The sequence below is a fragment of the Podarcis raffonei genome, chromosome 5 (genome assembly GCF_027172205.1).
Source record: "Podarcis raffonei isolate rPodRaf1 chromosome 5, rPodRaf1.pri, whole genome shotgun sequence".
In the NCBI taxonomy this organism is placed as follows: Eukaryota; Metazoa; Chordata; class Lepidosauria; order Squamata; family Lacertidae; genus Podarcis; species Podarcis raffonei.
The window spans coordinates 49,047,473-49,066,083 of NC_070606.1; the positions used below are offsets into that span (position 1 = coordinate 49,047,473).

The following is an 18,611-nucleotide window of genomic DNA, read 5'->3' on the forward strand; positions in this document are numbered from 1 at the left end:
ACCGGGTTCGCGTCTCCGCTCCTCCACCTGCAGCTGCTGGGTGACCTTGGGCTAGTCACACTTCTTTGAAGTCTCTCAGCCCCACTCACCTCACAGAGTGTTTGTTGTGGGGGAGGAAGGGGGAGGAGAATGTTAGCCGCTTTGAGACTCCTTCGGGTGGTGATAAAGCGGGATATCAAATCCAAACTCTTTTCACAGTTGCCAAGTAGAATTTCTGAAAGTTTTGAAGATTCACTCAAGCTGCTAGTTCCAGCAGTTATACTGGAAGCTTCTTTTGATGGCTTTACCACTGAGCTGTGACCCCTTCCCTCAGTTAGTGAGGGCATCAGTACCAGATGTGCCAAGCTCTACCAATGGGATAGTTCAATTCACTGCGCTGATGCTGAGAAGTTTCTAGAAAAAAGGATGGCATCCATATAGCCACAAATGAGGTCCTTGTTCAAGCCAGGATAGAGCTTCCAGGAGAATATTCAGCAAATTGACTAGGTAACAAAATTCAGAGTACCACCTGCCTCCCCACAAACCTGCAATCTAGCCACTGCAAAAGTAACTAAAAGGGAACGATCTCAGGAAATATGCTATGAACATTATTCATGGGTTAGGAAGGAAGGATGGTGTGTGTGGCAAATGCAGCAAAACCAAGACATTTTCATATTACGTGTTTTATTTTGGGGCGGGTGGGGGGATTAATCAAGCTAGGCCACATTGAAAGATGAAAGCATTTTATCTCGAAGAATGCACTCATGCAATTCATCAGAAAGAATATTTTATTTGCATTCATTTTGCTCCATGAATATCCAATGTAAAAACCACAATCAGCTTCTGAAATTCTACATGGAAACAGCCCAACTAACCTACAAACTTGTCAAAACAGCTTTTCAGAGCTTATTCATGACAGATGCTATGCTGGCACCTGGCTGTTTTACACTACAGTATTGGAATGTAAATTCTGTGGACTGGAACCTTTACAATTAGACTGCATTTGATTTTCCTGCAGAAAATTGTGCCTCCCCCTCTACCCCACCAGATCATTTATCCTACCCGTGACATGTATCATAAAAACAACTAAATAATGAAGGATATATTGTTTAAATTATGGCACTGGCTTTGCTGAATTCACTTGATTGGCAGCCTAATCCAGTGATCTGCAGGAGCTCAGAAATTCTCAGTAGTCTTTTGCAGATGCAGGTTTCTCTCATAAACACACGCACGGGTGGAGCTGATTCCCAGAGGCAAAAAAAAATAACAGGGCAGTTCCTGCAACAAAGAAACTTTCTTGGTTGAGCAGCAAGTACCGTGTTTTCCTGTGTATAAGACGAGGTCTTTTTATTAAAAAATAATGCTTAAAAAATTGGGGTTGTCTTACATATGCTTCAGGTTACATACGCTTCAGGTTACAGACTCCGCTAACCCAGAAATAGTGCTTCAGGTTAAGAACTTTGCTTCAGGATAAGAACAGAAATCGGGCTCCGGTGGCGCGGCAGCAGCAGGAGGCCCCATTAGCTAAAGTGGTGCTTCAGGTTAAGAACAGTTTCAGGTTAAGAACGGACCTCCGGAACGAATTAAGTACTTAACCTGAGGTACCGATGTATACACAGATAGTGCTGAGATGGGACGGACGATTGGTGGCTGCCGCAAGCAGGAGATTGCCAGCAGCATTTGGGGGGGGGTGAATGTTGGTTGCGGCAAGTTCTGCTTGTGATTGGCTGTTGTGGCAATTGGGCGTGCAATTGTTGGCTGCTGGCAGCGAGCAGGCAGATGATTGGTAGCTTCATGGATGTATGCGATTGGCAGCGGCGGGTGAGCAATCTCCCCCCATTTCCTCAATTTTAAGTCCCAAAAACTAGGGGTCTTGTTATAAACGGAAAAATGCGGTATTTTGGAGAACAGTGCAATGAGCAAACACATTTCACACAACAATCTCCCCAAACTCCCAAACAATCTCCCCCCAAATCTCTGTGACCTAAAATGTGAAAGAACCATGTCTGCGATAAATATAGCTAGGATTGCTCCAGAGTTTTAACAGCTTTTCCAGGCAGTGGCTTTCCCTCATGGTGTTCTATGTTGCCTGGAATAACCTGGAAAGGGGGGAGGGGGGCACTAAAGTGGCCTTCTGGTTTTGCACATTTGCTGGTCACATCCACACCATACAGTTAGAGCACATGCCTTCCTCTCTCCACCCCCCACCCCAAATCCTGGGAACTGCAGTTTGTTAAAGGTGCTAGGAATTGTAGCTCTGCAAAGCTAAACCAGTTCCCAGAATTTGGGGAAAGGGGAAGCTATGTGCTTTAAAGGTATGGTGTGGCTGTAATCACTGTTTTGGCCTCATCTATTAAAGCTGATCCTGCTAGGCTTCTGTCGACTAGCATCTGAAAAACAACATGGTCTTTTTATGACTCGTAAATTCTACTTGAAGCAGCACAAATCTCAGTTGCAGGGTCTAGACATGTCGGGCATAAACAAATCCAAACTTTGAACACACACAGTTTTTTCTTGTTGGCTTTTTTTTTCTTTTAAAGGTAAGGAAAGTAGGTAATCAGTTTCTCAGGTGATTGCAAATTTTGTACAAATAAGTGGGGCCCGCAACACAATGTTGCAGCATATCCCCACTCCCAAAGAGGAATGCTCTTGATCAGGGATCCAGGCAGCCTGATTTTAACAAGATGTGCCAGGGATTGAACCCTGCACCTTCTTCATGAAAAACATGTATTTCACTACTGACTGATGACCCCTGGACACACAAATGCACAGACACACACATGGCCTGGGGCATGGATGTGAACATGGGGCCACAAAGGCCATGAACTGCAAGAAGCATAGTCTGCAACAAAAATTTTAAAAAGGCCCAGGGACACGTCCAGGGTACGTTATCCTCCAGAAAGCAAGGTTTCATTCTTTGCACCTGCATGTAGGGGCCAATTCCATCTTTATTTTACCATGGAAGAAGGCGCAATAAACTTTTGCAACAGTCATAAGAAGCAACTTACCACCGAGTCAAGAAATCTAATACAGCACTCAAGCTCCGGGCGAGTCTCACAGAACTGCCGAAAGAGAAGTCTTCCTATTGGCTGCTTGTCACATAAACTGTAGTAATCTCTCTCTAGAGGAAATAAAGAGGAGGAGGTAAGGTGAAAAACTGAGGTACTTTTTAATGCATTTTGGTCTGGTTACATTGTGTCCATGTTTTCTTTTCCTTAAGGATCGTAAAACACACACACACACATTCTGCACAAGCATTACAAAATGACGCACACACACAAACAATTCAAAGGGACAAAGGCTGTAGCCAAAGAAAGTTATGTGCAGTTGTGACGTGGAAGCAGAGAAATTGATTGTACCAGCATCTTTATGAAGTCAAGATTTCTCTCTCGCTTTCAGGGATGCGGCCTGGTGGAATCCCCGAAACAAGATAGGGGAATTGTGAGCAAGATAACACTCTATCAGGGACCTCCAGTGCCTTTCTGAGCCCCTTGCCCTTCCCACGACTGGTAAACGCAGAAGAAATTACTCCTCACCCCGTCCCATTGCTCTTACTTCTGCTCAGAGAGTTGACTGTTGGGACTGCTCATGTGAGTCCAGACTACCAAGCTGGAAACCAAATATGGGGCATATCTGTGGTGCTCCTGTTCCCTGAGTGCAGGGGCTGCTGACCCACCCAGTCCCTAACACTCCACATCCCGCCATCTTTGCTCCACTGCTAGACTGGGATACTGCCATAGAAGACAAGGGCACAAAGGGTATCTGCCAGAATGCTCGTTCCATGTTCACTTAATGAGATATCACATGGATTGAGGTCACTCATATCCCCCATATAAAGGTGGAAGGCTATTTGTTCCATCTCCCCCAGCTAGTATCATTTTCTGAACAGAAACATAGCTATTATTTACATAAAATAAACTCAAGCTTGGTGTGTGTGTGTGTGTGTGTGTGTGTGTGTGTGTGTGTGTGTTAAGATATGGAAAAAAAATCTGGAATTAGCTTGGCACAAATATAAAACCAGCTGGTGCATGAGGCTGTTATGACTGTAAATTCAGGAGTAGGATACCGCAGCACGTGCCGTAGCACTGGCCTTGCTAAAGAAATATTTATGGCTTAAAAACAGCAAAACAGCTCACAAAGTACGAAACCACAGGCTGTGTTTTCTTCAGCATTCTTGCCCTGACTTTTCTCAGCGCCATATGAAAATTTCTATTGCTGCTGCAACAAACCACTCCTTATCTTAAGGCATGATGATGCTGTGAAGCTGACAAGCTGCCTTCATTTAACCTATTACAGAAAAGCGCAACAGCTCATCCAGATTAAAATCCTATTCTTTTCCAACTTTAGGAAAATTTATGGCAAGTCTTGAATTGCTCGAGATTAAGACCATGACGTTTGCTGGATGTTGCTTATTCGTACACAGGTCTATTTAAGCGGCAAGCTGTTGCCTGTCCAGATTGCTGGGGTACCTTCCCTTTTCTGCAATGCCTGATCAAGCTGGGCTACCTGTGAAATTTAAAAAATACAGAGGTTCCAAGAGGCTTGATCATTGGCCCAAAGTTTGGCAGCCTTACAAAAAAAATCCTCAATGTTCCTCCATCTGAGTGGCTCCACTAATTCCCCACATTCTTTTCAGACCTTTTTCATGTTGCGGCCATCACTCCCTTTACCCAGGAATAACGGCACAAGACACATTAGCTGAACGAATGGCCACTAGTTTTACTTGTTTACATTCGTTGGTCTGCAATGCCCATAACTAATGATTGTCAAACTTCCTCCCCACAATTTTGTTTGGTGTGGATGTCCTGCTACGGAGCCAAGGATTAGGAAACCGCATCTCCTGCGGCTGCCTGCCTTGTTTAGATGAACACTTCCTGGATCGAAAAATTGGCGTCGTAATGATGTTGCTCTTTGTTTCTTTGCCCACACACCTGAGGCAAGGGTGGGAAGACGTCAGGCTTGTGGGATGCAAAAATGGTGGAGTGGAGACAATGTACTCTTAGAATTAAGGAGTAGGGTGCCTCTGGACACAGCACAGGAATTTGTTCTCACTACCTGAATTGAGCTCACAGTTGCCCCCAAGGTTTCTTCAGCTCAGCAATCTAATTTAAACGGAAAAACCTTTCTCCCCCCCACCTTGTTGCTACTGTTAAACAATTGGGAGTCAAACTCCTTGATGATATACCACGAATCACTTAGAGACCTACCAGTAGATCTGGCTCTATCTTCTGCCCACCCCTGACCCAAAGGATGTGCTGAGATGACTCTGGAAGAATTACCACAGACCTTCCAAGTGTCCTCCCTATTTTCCACAGATGGTGCTCTGATTTAGAGAAGCTGTCCCGGTTTCTGATTTGATCCTAGAATTCCCCACTTTTCCTTAGGATGTCCCTATTTTCATTGGAAATATATTGGAGGGTATGGAATTATCTGCCCCACGAGCAGTCTGAAGGCAATTCTGTATATGGAAGGTTTTCTTTAAAGTGTTTAATGTTTTATTATGTTTTTATATATGTTGGAAGCTGGCCAGAGTGGCTGGGGCAGCCCAGTAAGATGTGTGGAGTATAAACAACAAAATTATCATTATGGAAATATTGGAGGGTATGTTACCAGGCCCTAATAGTGGTGACTCTGGAGGTCAGTGAAACCACCAGGCAAACAAAGTCTCCTCAACTTGGTAAACCAAGGAGGATTGGTTAGAGTAAGCCTGCATGAATGAACCCACATCTCATTGGTAATTTTAGACACCTCAGGTGGACCTGGTTACGACTTCATGACCCAGTCTCCTAAAGGGAATGAGGGCAAAAGCACCCCTTCCCCAGTCCACATTCCCTGGGGGGAAGTCTTTGCAAAATTTCCCCACAAAGCCACCTCATATCTTTGCATCATGTACTTCTGATTACACAACAGCTTCACAGGACATTTTAGGGAAATGTGCCAGATCTAAGAATTCAGTCAAAGGCTTCGTTGATCCAACAAAAATTCTCCCCTTGGTTATGGAGCAATCCTATTCCCATACTGAGCCCTCCCTGGCCCCCAAGATAATCATACAGGGCTTTCCACATCATCAGCCTTCGGCTCGCTGCGGCTCCTGTGTGTTGTGCAAGAATTGAGGGAGGGGTACGCAGAGAGGATATCCAAGTGGCTTTTATTCATTTGTATGTGATCCAGCAAATAGATTCTTCTCTCTGAACCATGAACTATCAGATGCCTGGAATAAATAGGGTAATAAGATGCCAAGGCTCATGAATATTTATGATACTGCCTACCATTTCTCCATACAAAACAAGTATCCAGAAAGATAAAGACACAAACTATTATATTATAAAAATGGTCAGGGTGTGACCATGATATGTGTGAACTCTACAGGCGTCTTGATGGTCCAGATCTTATCCCATTCTCTCATCTGACCATTGTGATATAACAACAACAACAACAATCTTCAGTCATCTTCTGATTTTTATTTTTTTGTTTTTCCTAGCTGGGCATGTAACATTAGGAGGAGCCCAGAAAAATGACAGAGCACATTTGCTTTTGACTACCCAAATAGACAAATGGCTAGCTCTGTCTACACAAAACTCATGCAGTATTGCTTTTGATTGGCACAGCCTGAGCATAAAGAGGTAGGCAGTTACACATTTTATTCAGCTTCCACAATAGTACAGAGCGTGCCTGCCCTAAAGCAGTACTGCTGCAAACTCTTAGCCCTTTAGAGGGATTGGTATGGAATATAGCAAATAGCAGGCAGGTGGCGCTGTGGGTTAAACCACAGAGCCTAGGACTTGCTGATCAGAAGGTCGGCGGTTCGAATCCCCGCAACGGGGTGAGCTCCCATTGTTCAGTCCCTGTTCCTGCCAACCTAGCAGTTCGAAAGCACGTCAAAGTGCAAGTAGATAAATAGGTACCACTCCGGCAGGAAGGTAAACAGCATTTCCGTGTGCTGCTCTGGTTCGCCAGAAGCGGCTTAGTCATGCTGGCCACATGACCTGGAAGCTGTCTGCGGACAAACGCCGGCTCCCTCGACCTATAGAGCAAGATGAGCGTGCAGCCCCAGAGTCGGTCAGAACTGGACCTAATGGTCAGGGGTCCCTTTACCTTTACCTATGTATCACTCTCGTGTGGTTCCATGGACCACAGGATTCAGAGTGCAATCCTAGGTGCTCTGGGAGAAATGGGAAATCACTCAAGGGCTGAAGGAATCCAAAGGAATTCATGTTCGAAAACACTGCAGAATCTATAACCATTTTTTGAAAATGATTTTTTTTAAAAAAAACTGTGTTTTGCATAATCTTGTGTAAACTTTTTTTGAAAATGAATAATCAGAATTAAACTGCTCAAATCTCCCTCCCTGTGCATGTGATTTTAAAAAAAGAAAAATAAATTATAATGCGTTCATTAGATTGTGGTCCTAATGTATACTCAGCTCCTGGTGTGTGCACAACACTCTTCATCCCATCAGCTGTGCTTCATTGTCATACTGGGTTTTTTGATGCAGAATACAATTGGATAAAGACGATGCATATTGAGAATGCTTGGCTCAAGCTAAATCGAGATAATCCCATGGAAAGAAGTCTCCATGTACCGGCTCCAGTCATATCCCACATATAAAAGTGGGAGAATAATCTTTCCATCTCCCTCTGTTATGATTGCCCATTTTTTGAACAGTAACATTTTTAAAAAAAAATAATAACTCAAATTATGGCCAAAACAGAACCCCCCTTTTTTTGTTCCTATAAGAAAGTGTCAGGCCAAAAATTAAACCAGGATGAATGCAAGAACATGTACAATAGCTCTAAGTCATCAAGTCCTTGGCAACTTTAGTCTATGAGAACAGGATGAACTTGCTGCTAAAATAATAAATGAAATTATTATTCCCCTTTAAGTGGAATAAAATAGCTTCTAAGATTCAGTCCTGAAGGACTGAGGAACTGCATTCGTGTAGATACACATACCTTATTGATTAACTGAAAGCACATTTTTGTGTATTAAGTAAACACAAATTCACAGACAATTTTTTAGTGGCACATCCAAGATGAAGAAGAAAGGGGGGGGAGTCTCCAAGTGCATATTTTATTTATTTTTTGAGTCCACTGCATTTCAAGTATCTTCCTTGGGGAGCTCTTAGACATAGCTAACTCAAAACTTTGTTCCCCAACTTCAGTTCTTTGAAGACAATGAAAACACTTGGGATAAATATTTCTGTGCACCAGAAGCATCCTTCCTCTCCTCCCCCGGCACTTGTATTTGGTACCTTCCTTTTGGGGGCGTATTTTTACATCACAATCCAAGGCGTCATGAACTATGACCAAATTTTTCACACTCTTCCTCTCCCATTTTCCCAGTCTCAAAGGAAAAGGAAAAAACCGAGTGCGCAAATGGACAACTGGAGAGTCAGAAACCTGCCTTAAGAGTCAATTATATCGTTCTCTGTATAGATGCCAATAAAAACAGCAGTTCTGATTCAAAAGTTTAACAAATGTGGAGAATGATTTCCTGAGGAAATGGAAATGTTAAATAGTTGGAAGTGAAACCATATGTTTGCAAATGATGTAGTGGACATAACAGTTGTAGGGACAACTGCGAGAGAAGAGGACGGATTGGAGAAACTTTATACAGAGACAGGACCCCATATAACTTCAACTTTCCTTATTTTAGAAAATGAGCACAGGCTTGGATCGTGCTGCCTATTGAATGAGGCTTTCATATCTCCCCTTTCCACCATAGCTTCATATTCCACTCCTTAAGACTGGGGGACCCTCCAGTATGGCATAAAAAGGAGGGAAGGATGCAGTGGGAAAAGGGGGAAGGGAGACTGGCAAAAACTGGGAACTTTGGCTTCTGCTCACGCAACAACACAGGTGCATCTAAACCATGGATTATTGCGGCTGTGTACACACTATACTTTTAAAGCACATTCAAAACACATTCTTTCTCTCAAAGAATTCTGAGCACTGTGGTGTACATCTCACAGTGTTAAAATTCCCAGCTACCTTTAACAAACTGCTGTGCCCAGAATTATCTGAGGGAAAGAATGTGCTTCAAATGTGCATTGAAGGTATAGTGCATATGTAGCCAAAGATAACAAATCTATTGCCACTTGCAACGCATACAAGGTTGCAATTCTGGTAGTAAGTTCCAAGGAGCACAGTCAAACTTACTTATGAGTAGATATGTACAGAGTTGCACTGTGTACATAAATGTTTTTCTGAATATTATTTCTTTATCACCCCAACTTTACTTTTTTACCCTAACTTTTCACAAAGCAACGCATCGCTGGATTTTAGTTGACTGCTCTGTATGCTTTGTCCCCCTTCCCTTCCAACACTCAGCCTACTACATCTCCCTGCCAGACAGAAAAACACTTTGCTCAACTGCCCAGGAGCTGCAGAGCCAGGGGAGGAAGAACACTCTGGCCACATCCACTAAGGAATGCAGGGCTGGGCTGGGCTTTGTGTGTAGGGCTTTGTCTTTGCATTACTGCAATCTGTTGCTAGTCTCCTTGAAGATCACTGCATTGAAAAGTGAAATACAAAGCATCAAATAAATATATCTGGAACAGACAAAAAAAAAGTTACTTCAGAAAGAACCTAGTTATGCTAAGAGTCCAAAACAAAATTGGCCTGGTATACCCAGATTAGTCTAAACCATTAAGTGGCACTTCGTAGGCAATTTTGAAGGCTACCAGTTCTGGGCACTCACTTTAACTCTGTCCCCAAAGCTTGTGCCAAAGGAGGAACCAGCCATTCAGTTTTGGCAAACTTAAGGACTTTGAAAACAGGAAAAAATGAGATCAAAATGTATCCATACTTAATGCAAGGACACATCCTATGAGGACTAAGGGCTTTATGGCTGGAATCCTCAAGCCACATCTTCAGTCACAGGCCAACTAACCAATTCATGATTGTGCATTATAAGGACCATTTTGTGTTCAGTTTAAGCCAGCATATGGTTTCCCCCATTCACATTTCCTTCTCTTTCTGGCCTCAAGACTAGCACCAGTCATTCCTTCTATTTTTGATGTTCAGGCATGAGTGCCAATGCTGATGTAGCAAATGAAGCACCACCCCTGCAAAAGAGCTAGGCTTTAACAATCTCAGGAGAGCCCCAAACTTTGCAAAAGTATATGTTTCTGGTGCAAAAATAAATAAAGGGAACAAAAAGTCACCCCAACAAAGAAAAGCAAGACTGCACATACTCTGCACACTCATGTGAGTGTGGACCAAAAGTCCAGTCAGGTCATAACTTGAGTCTCATTCAGAGCTCAGGATACAGCCACAGACCAGCCACCACATTTGCTCCCTGCTTTTCCCTTCCTCTCTCTGCACTGCTACTCCCTTCAAAGCTATTCCTTTCCAAGCCATAGGGATGTCCCAAAGTCCTTGAAGGCGTGGCTTGGATTGGCTGTTAGCTGCCCCCAATCCATGCCCTCAACGCTTCCCCTTTTCCCAAGCAACATACTGTTGCTAGGCCTCACTTCCCCCTTCTATTTTCAAAGGCCAGACTCTAATTTACAGCAACTTTTTCATGCAAACGCAAATTACAAATGTAACTGAAATTGTCTCCATGTAAATCCAAGAAAGAACATACGCTAATCCACCCTGACTTTTAAAAGATGAAAGCTGCTTCCCAGCTTTAAGTTTCTTAATGGACCTTTTTCTTTAAAAAAGAGAGCTTATACATTGTGTTGGTTGCATCAGTAAACACTGCCTCTGTCACCACTGAATTAGGTAAAAATGCAAAGTGAGGAGATGTGTTATTGCTTGTGGCAACAGTCTGTGCATAAGGGTGGGAGGGAGTTTAATTTCTCCTATAATAATAGGGTTTAAGCACAAAAGATTATCCTGCATTCAGTTCACAAAAGGCCTAAAGTCTAGTTAATTTCTCTCTACCTACAGGAGCTTCCCCCTCACATGCACAGATGCTGTGGCCAGAATCCAAAGAGCTACTTTAGGGATGTTAAAGGGCTTCTGCAAACCCGGTGGAATGTCAACTTTTCCCCTGCTTTGAACAGTAAACCCTAATGGCATGAAACCAACTTCTTTTGATAAGTCCCATCCACATCAAGGAACAGTTGCCATGGGGTACAAAGGATGCTTTATTTGAGCTCAGATTCGATTTGGGTGCAGAGAACTGGCTGTGAAGTTCTTTGGAGCCTGGCTTATGGAAGCCATAATAATATCCAGTTTGAATGTAACGGGTAAGTGTAACCCACCAACATGACAGCAGTGTGAAACTTATTTATTTATTATATTCTCCATGGAGCTCAAGGTGGTGTACAGTTCTCCCCATCCTCATTTGAAACCCACAAAAACCCTGAGAAGTAGGTTAAGCTGAGAGATATTGTGACTTGCCCTGGGTCAACCAGGAAGCTTCATGGCTTGAGTGGGGATTTGAACCCCGGTATCCCAGGTCCTAGTCAGACACTTCAACCATTAGACCACACTGGCTCTCAACTTCCTCAACAGTACCTGTTACACCACTGCTGATAAGATATACAATCTTGTCCATCCCACCTCAGGTCCGTGAAATTTAGTGAGTGCATTTTAAACATCTTTAAACTGCAGGCTATTGTTTTGTCGTATAAAAAAGCTGAGTGACTGCTCCCCTCAAAAGTTAATAGGATGCTAGAAAGAAAATAATTCTCATCGCTTCAAATAAATGACTGCTTGCAAAAACAATTAAGTCAACAGTGACCCTACCATCTCCCTGGGTAAGTCAAGTCAATGGGGAGCTGACCTCGGTATTCAATTTAAAGCCATGGAAACTGGCCTATCGAGAGGACTACATTTTACAAACCATTCAAAAGAAATACTATGTAATTAGTATTAGGCAAATACAGGTACTTGGCAGCACTTAACACCCAATGCCTCTAAACTGGGTCAGTAACCACCATGGGAAAAATCAGTGAATTTCTTTAAGGTGAAGTCTAAATACACCACTGAATTTAAGGCTGTGTATATACAACTCTGATCCTAGCCCTCCGCTGCCTTGTGGCTATACTTATTTGTGAGAAAGGCTTTGGAAGTAAACCCCAGGGAAAAACCATATCCACTGCCTTGTGGGACATCTTCAGGAGAAGAAAAGGTTAAGGAGTGAAGCCCTCCACAAATCCGGAGTGGAGTCCCAAAGACGCCTTGAATGCCTCCTTCTGGCAATTCCTGCAGTGAAACTGGTGCCAAACATATTGCTCTGCTTTTCTCTGGATCACTTCAGCAAGGCTGAGAGGACCTCCATGCACACTGGTCAGGCTTGCAGCCCAGGGAGGTCACTTTGGTGCTGCTAACACAGCAAAAACAATGCAGGAGGTAACAGTTACGAGTTAACAGCCACAGCAGGTGCTGCGATTCCCCAGCAATTTGACACAACCCCTGGGGGCACGTTCCATTGTCTCTCGGGACAGACGGAAGCCAACAACAATAATGACTGAGAAGCAACAGGGATGACTTAAAGCTACCACAATATTAGTCTTGATTCAGCACCAGCAGATGGACATCTGCACAAACGCAATGGAGGAAGTGAGAGAAGAAACACCTCTTTACTTCCTTTTCCTAATTGCTGCCACTCCCCACATCCCATGAAATTTTAAGATGTGAAACTGATTAGATAAAAATGTGATGTGCAATGAATGAACAGTGCTAACTAGCCCTCCCTTCCCAGTGTCACATGCTCCACCTGGTGCCCTGACATTTGGGCACTGTCAGGAGCCAGAGTCAAAAGTAGATCAGTATTTTAAAAAAAACCTCTGGTGTCAGTGAAGTTAACTATTAAAAATAAAATAAAAACAGTTCAGTCCTAGTGGTCACAGCAACCCTTCCCAGCAGGTCTTACCCCAATGGAGCAGCTATGAGGACAGAAGGTCCCTGTCCTCTCACCATTCCTCCCCTGGTTCTTTCCCCAGCAACCTAAGGCTCTGTCAACTTGCCTCTCGTTGCCCCCACCCTCTTCATTTCTCTGCAAGTTCTGGGAGACCAGGAGGGAGGGGAGCTGGTCACAGCAGGAGGGGGTGACTCCCTGGATTCTTCAGCAGCCTGTCTCATCTCTGCATCCTCGACCCTCTCCTCTCCAGCCTCCACTTCTGCCTCCAATTCTGAACTGCTCTCTGCCACAGCCTCCTCCTGCTCACTAAACCCTGTTGTCTCTTCAGCTTCTAACAGCTCCTCCTCCCTGTCTGCTCCCTCTTCTCCCTGTGACCACACATCAATGTCCCACCAGCAATGCCCTGACTCTGAGCCTTCTTCCGCTGGGGGTTCCCCAGCTGGTGCTTCCCACCAGTCCTCTGCATCCAGCCAGTCCATGACAGGCAAACAATACTATCTGTAGTAAGGGTGCCTTCATGCATAAGCCATATGCTTATTCCCCACAGGGTCCCAGGTTGTGTGGCTCTCTCCCTGTGCAATTTGTTCCACATGCATGGATGATAGGTAGAAGTCCCAATCCTGTTGTAAACACATGTGATGGCCATTCAACTAATCAGAACCCCTGCACAGCTAAAATGTGTATCTTCCATTAACCCAGCAGTAGTCTTTGCTCCTCGCTAGCTCTGCAGGTTCATGTTGCAAATGTCCAACACAACTAATCCTCTTGTTTTACTTTGGGAGTGGAGTGTCTGTCCATTCTACGGAGATGGAAAAGAAAGCCACGAGCATTGTCTTGAAGACAAGCCTGCACAATGCCATTAGCATTGCACAGGTGCAGAAAGCTAATTCCGAAAGCAGCCTCTGTGAAAAAGCTACCCATAATACATGCTGCTGCCATATCTGCAAGTAAATCTTTCATCCACTTTCACTTTTATTTGGGCCTGCATGATGAAGTCTATTAGGTCACTTGAAGAGGTAATCGTCTGTCAAATTTCTTATATTAAACTGCAACCATTTTCAGTTAGCAGCATAGTAAAAGAAAGGGCTTCTTGGGAGGAGGTCCGTTAACACTTGCATAATTCAGAGCTGTCTAGACCTACTATGGTACAGCTTCAGCCTGGAGCATATTTTTATGCCCGAGTTATTTCCCCGCCGAATGCAGGGTTTTTATAATGGAAACTCTGACAGATCCTTAACTTAGCCCCCAGAGTGGGTACAGCTTTGATGCACATGACGCTGGTCTGATTAATTAAAAATATAGATGCAATCAGGATTCGACAATGGAATTCTTTTAAATGGTATTTAAGGCCTGCCAGCTTAATTTCTTCTGCTTGTCAGTTGTGTCTCTTAAAAACAAACAAAGCCCATTTCCCATCTTTATCTATGAAATTTAATTATTTAGATTCAGACAATGTTTGCTTTGTGCATCATTTCTTAGTTTCTTTTTATATCCTCCCCTTTCAGTCATGGTATTATGCTACAGGGATATACATCATGCATTGCAGAAATATTACGTTCAGTATGGAAATGTTCCAAGACAAAAACCAGGCGAGAATTGCAAACAGCATTTGGAGAGTATTTCAATGGCTTCCAAATTAAATGTGCTTCAGTGTTGTCCACAAAACCCTTTTTAAAATTTGTTTTCTACAAACATTTGGAGGGATGTTTTCCTTCTTATAATGCTGCTGGAAAGCAGAATCCCACACGCACGTGTACAAATGTCTTCGTACAAATATTTGCACCAGAAATGTTTATGAGGGCCATCTCTGCAGATTTCGGAAAGCGGTAGGAAGGCTTAGCACATAACTTTTCAAGTCATGCCCAGCAGCAGCAAAGAAGAAAGTAAGCTGCTTTAAGCGTTTTAAAGCTCCCATTATTTACTTGTTCAGAAAATTTTACTGCCTACCTTTCAGTGTAACAGTTCTCAAGTGGGAAGGAGGGAAGGAATCAACACATCAGTAAGACTATTTGTGGAAGCTGATAAGCAGAAAATGATAAAGATCAGTAAAACCAAATAGGCACATTAACTATACAGTGGTATCTTGGGTTAAGTACTTAATTCGTTCCGGAGGTTCGTACTTAACATGAAACTGTTCTTAACCTGAAGCACCACTCTAGCTAATGGGGCCTCCTGCTGCCGCCGCGCCGCCGGAGCACGATTTCTGTTCTCATCCTGAAGCAAAGTTCTTAACCTGAAGCACTATTTCTGGGTTAGCGGAGTCTGTAACTTGAAGCGTATGTAACCTGAAGCGTATGTAACCCGAGGTACCACTGTATACAAAAAGGGATTGTTGAAACAAAACCTGCTGAAAATTTGTTGAAACAAAGCCTGCTGAAAATTACTGAAGTCTCAAATCTGGAGAACCTCAAAAGGAAATGATTGCTAAAACTAGAGGGCCATCCCTGAGAAAGGTCCATTTTTATTATGTTAGTGACATGATAAAGTGGGCTATCTGTTCAAGACAGTTTGAAGTTTCACCTGGGGTAAGAAGATACTACCTCAAGAATACCAGATTCTTGGTCTGTACAGCGCTTTAAGGATAAAGCCACCAGAACATGGAACTTAAGTAGAATAAGGATTTGGGAGTATCATCCCAGATGACTGCTTCATTCTGAATCAGCTGCATCTCCACAACTCCTTCAAGCAAGACTCATGAAGAGTGAGATAGAGTAGAAAGAAAGAATCTCCAATGGCGATGCCACACCAGATGGAATGGAGCAGGCTTCCTCAAACTCGACCCTCCAGATGTTTTTGGCCTACAACTCCCATGATCCCTAGCTAGCAGGACCAGTGGTCAGGGATGATGGGAATTGTAGTCTCAAAACATCTGGAGGGCCAAGTTTGAGGAAGCCTGGAATGGAGCGTCAGCACTCAGTTCAAGATGCTTAGAAGCCACCTGGTCAGGGCAGGAGTGGCTTGATACTGTATTAGGGAGGCTCCCAGGCAGTTTAGGGCTTTAATGGTAAGAGTATCATCATTCTTGTTGAGATGATATGTCAAAGAGGTTGCCATCTGCACTTTCCAGAAACAGGTGGAGTCATTTTGGCTCCCACAGGTTTTCCCAGCTGGATTAGTAGGTCTCTGCTGTGGGTATGTGTGGAAGGCAATTAATAAAATAATAATAAAGTTCAACTTGAACATGCTTTAAAAACCCTTCGGATCTTTGCATTAAGGCTGGAGCCAGTGCGTGTAGGGATGTTGGCAGCAAAGACACACCTTGTTTCCCCTCCATGGGCTAAAACCTGTAACCTCTGGACAGGATTTCTGCATGCTACCTATGCCAAATGAGACAGGACCCCATATAAATTCATGTCGTTTACCTGCCTCTGAATATTTTTTCTCTTTTTACTGTTGCTCATCCCTGACATGAGTAGATGCTTCGCCGTGATCGTGCAGTACCTTCCTAAATTGCATTTTGATATAGAGAGAAATGCTTGTAAAATTGTAATTTAGTTTTTATCTTGGTGAGATTTCGACAGTCTTGGGAGTTAACGAATCCTATGACTGGGGGTGTGGGGTGGGGAAGGTTGAATATTAAAGGTCACTTCCGAGTTCTGAGGCGTTCCTTGGAGTTGTGTGAATAAAGGTTTTATAGTCTATGTTTGCAGCGGTTTTGGCAGAGATCGGCTGTGTTAAGTACTCTCTCGTCAAAGAAGGGAACTAGTAAAATAGCTCTTCTACCTCCGGACAATCCATTTATAGGTCCTTTGACTGAAATGCACAACTTATTTCATCTCTTGTGTTTTTATTTAATCTTCTGTTTGATGATATCCGCTTACAGAGTATTTCAGGGCAAGGCTCTACTCTGAATGCTTAAAATGGTTCTGGGACTGTTGTTGCATGCGGCACAAAGCAAACATTTCCAGTTCCAGGAAACTGAAGGAAACATATTGCAACTAATTTTCAATCTTGTAAAAAAAAAAGGAGTCTGCAAGACTACTTAGAGGTACTTGGTGGGAGAAGGCTGGGGATGTCAAGGAAGGGGCGGAGAATCACAAGAATTCCAATAGAGGTCACATGACCTCCTAGGATATGAGACTGCCCAGTAAAGTGGGGCCTGAGGGAAGGTCATGCTAAATGGATGCATACCGTCACCTTAGCTGGGGGTGGGATGAGGAAGACACCCATCAGAGTTGGAAAACAATGACATCATTCCCACTGATCTATATCTGGCAGTCTTATTGGACCTTCCAATATGGCAACACAGAATATACAAGAATGCCATTTTGATGGTATGTAGCAGCCTTCCTCAACCTGGTGCCCTTCTCATGTTTCACTGCCCATAAACCCCAGCTGGAAACAAGCAAAGGGAAGGCATGATGGGAGCTGTAGCTCCCAGGTTAGGGGAGGAATAAGCCCTCTGCTACAGTCCCAAACTGGATAGGATTTCCTGCACCTCCTAGCAGCAATGGAAGGAAAGCTTCCATTGGCACACAGGAGATCTGGATCAAAAGACATGTGGTAATAACAAACATTCAAATAATTGTGCAAATGGTGCAAAGCCTAGTTTGCTCCTGAAGATTTATTCAAATTCTTTTTACTGCTCTTCCGTAAATGAACTGTTTGAAACGGCTTGTACACATAAATGTAAATATAAACGCCACAACAATCTAAACATTAAAACACAGATCACTGGACTATGTAAGAACATGAGAAGAGCCTGCTGGATTAAGCCAATGGTCCATCTAGTCAAGTGCTCTCATAGTGGCCAATGGGAAGCTTGCAAGCGGAACCTAAAATCAAGAGCACCTTCCCCTCCTACAGTTTCCAGCAACTGGTGAACTACGGGGGGGGGGGAGGGGGGAGGCAGCAATAAGCAAGAATAGGCTATGTTCCTATTGTTTTGAAACAACACATTTCAAGGCAATGCAGAACCAAAGGATCCTGTTGGTTTATTATGTGCATGTGCCCATTTGTGTATGAACTTCAAGCACCACTGTAGTGTACAAATTATTGATAAATTAAAAAGGCACGAATACAAAGGGCAGCACAAAGCAATACATACATTAAAACAGCAACAACTTCAAATTCCTGTTTTAAAAGGAACATTGCCAATTGCTGGGATACAAAATAAAGATGGAGATAACCCCACCTAATCTCTCGAAACTGCCAACATTAATTTGACAGAACTGCGGGGGGCAGTGGAAAACAGGAGTGCCTGGCGTGCTCTGGTCCATGGGGGTCATGAAGAGTCAGACATGACTAAACGACTAAACAACAACAGCAACAATCTCTTAGGGCAGGGAATTCCATAAACAGGGAGCTAACACAGGAAGAAGAAGAAAACACCTTCTCATGTGTTGCCACCAGCCTTGCCTCAGAAGACAATGGCACTTGCAAGAGGGGCACAACATCTTAAAGGATGGACAGATTGACAAAAAGGGAGATAACCTTCCACACTGCTTGCTCCAAAGCTGTTTGGGAATAAGAAGTTTCCCAACTGGAAAAAATAAACTAAACTTGTAGCCTATACAAAACACGTTCATCTTTGTTTACTGTGCAGCTCCTCCACCCCTCATTAGACTAAACTTAATTTGTACAATGTAGGAGTTGTCTATTTTAAGACTGTGTGCGTACATATCGGCATTTGCACACGTGCATATACTCCTACATATCCCCAAGAACAATTGCTCTTACACACCAGCGCTGAGCTGATTCTAACAGAAAGCACAGCTTCCCCAAGATCTCTTTGCACTCAACACTTTTTCTCACATGGCAAGGGCTTCTGAGGTTACAGCTCCCAGGACAGCCCAACTTCAAAAAATTCAAGGTTG

At 43.5% G+C, this 18,611-nt stretch overlaps 1 protein-coding gene across 2 annotated transcripts in view; it reads right to left on the reverse strand.

The window, feature by feature from the left end:
* The window catches only part of GRK5 (G protein-coupled receptor kinase 5), a 147,726-nt gene that overhangs the window by 66,776 nt on the left and 62,339 nt on the right, over positions 1-18,611 (reverse strand). For both annotated transcript variants that reach the window (XM_053389052.1, XM_053389053.1), the window contains exon 3: positions 2,988-3,100. In XM_053389052.1, the coding sequence (XP_053245027.1) occupies positions 2,988-3,100 (113 nt within the window). The remainder of the gene's footprint in view (positions 1-2,987; positions 3,101-18,611) is intronic.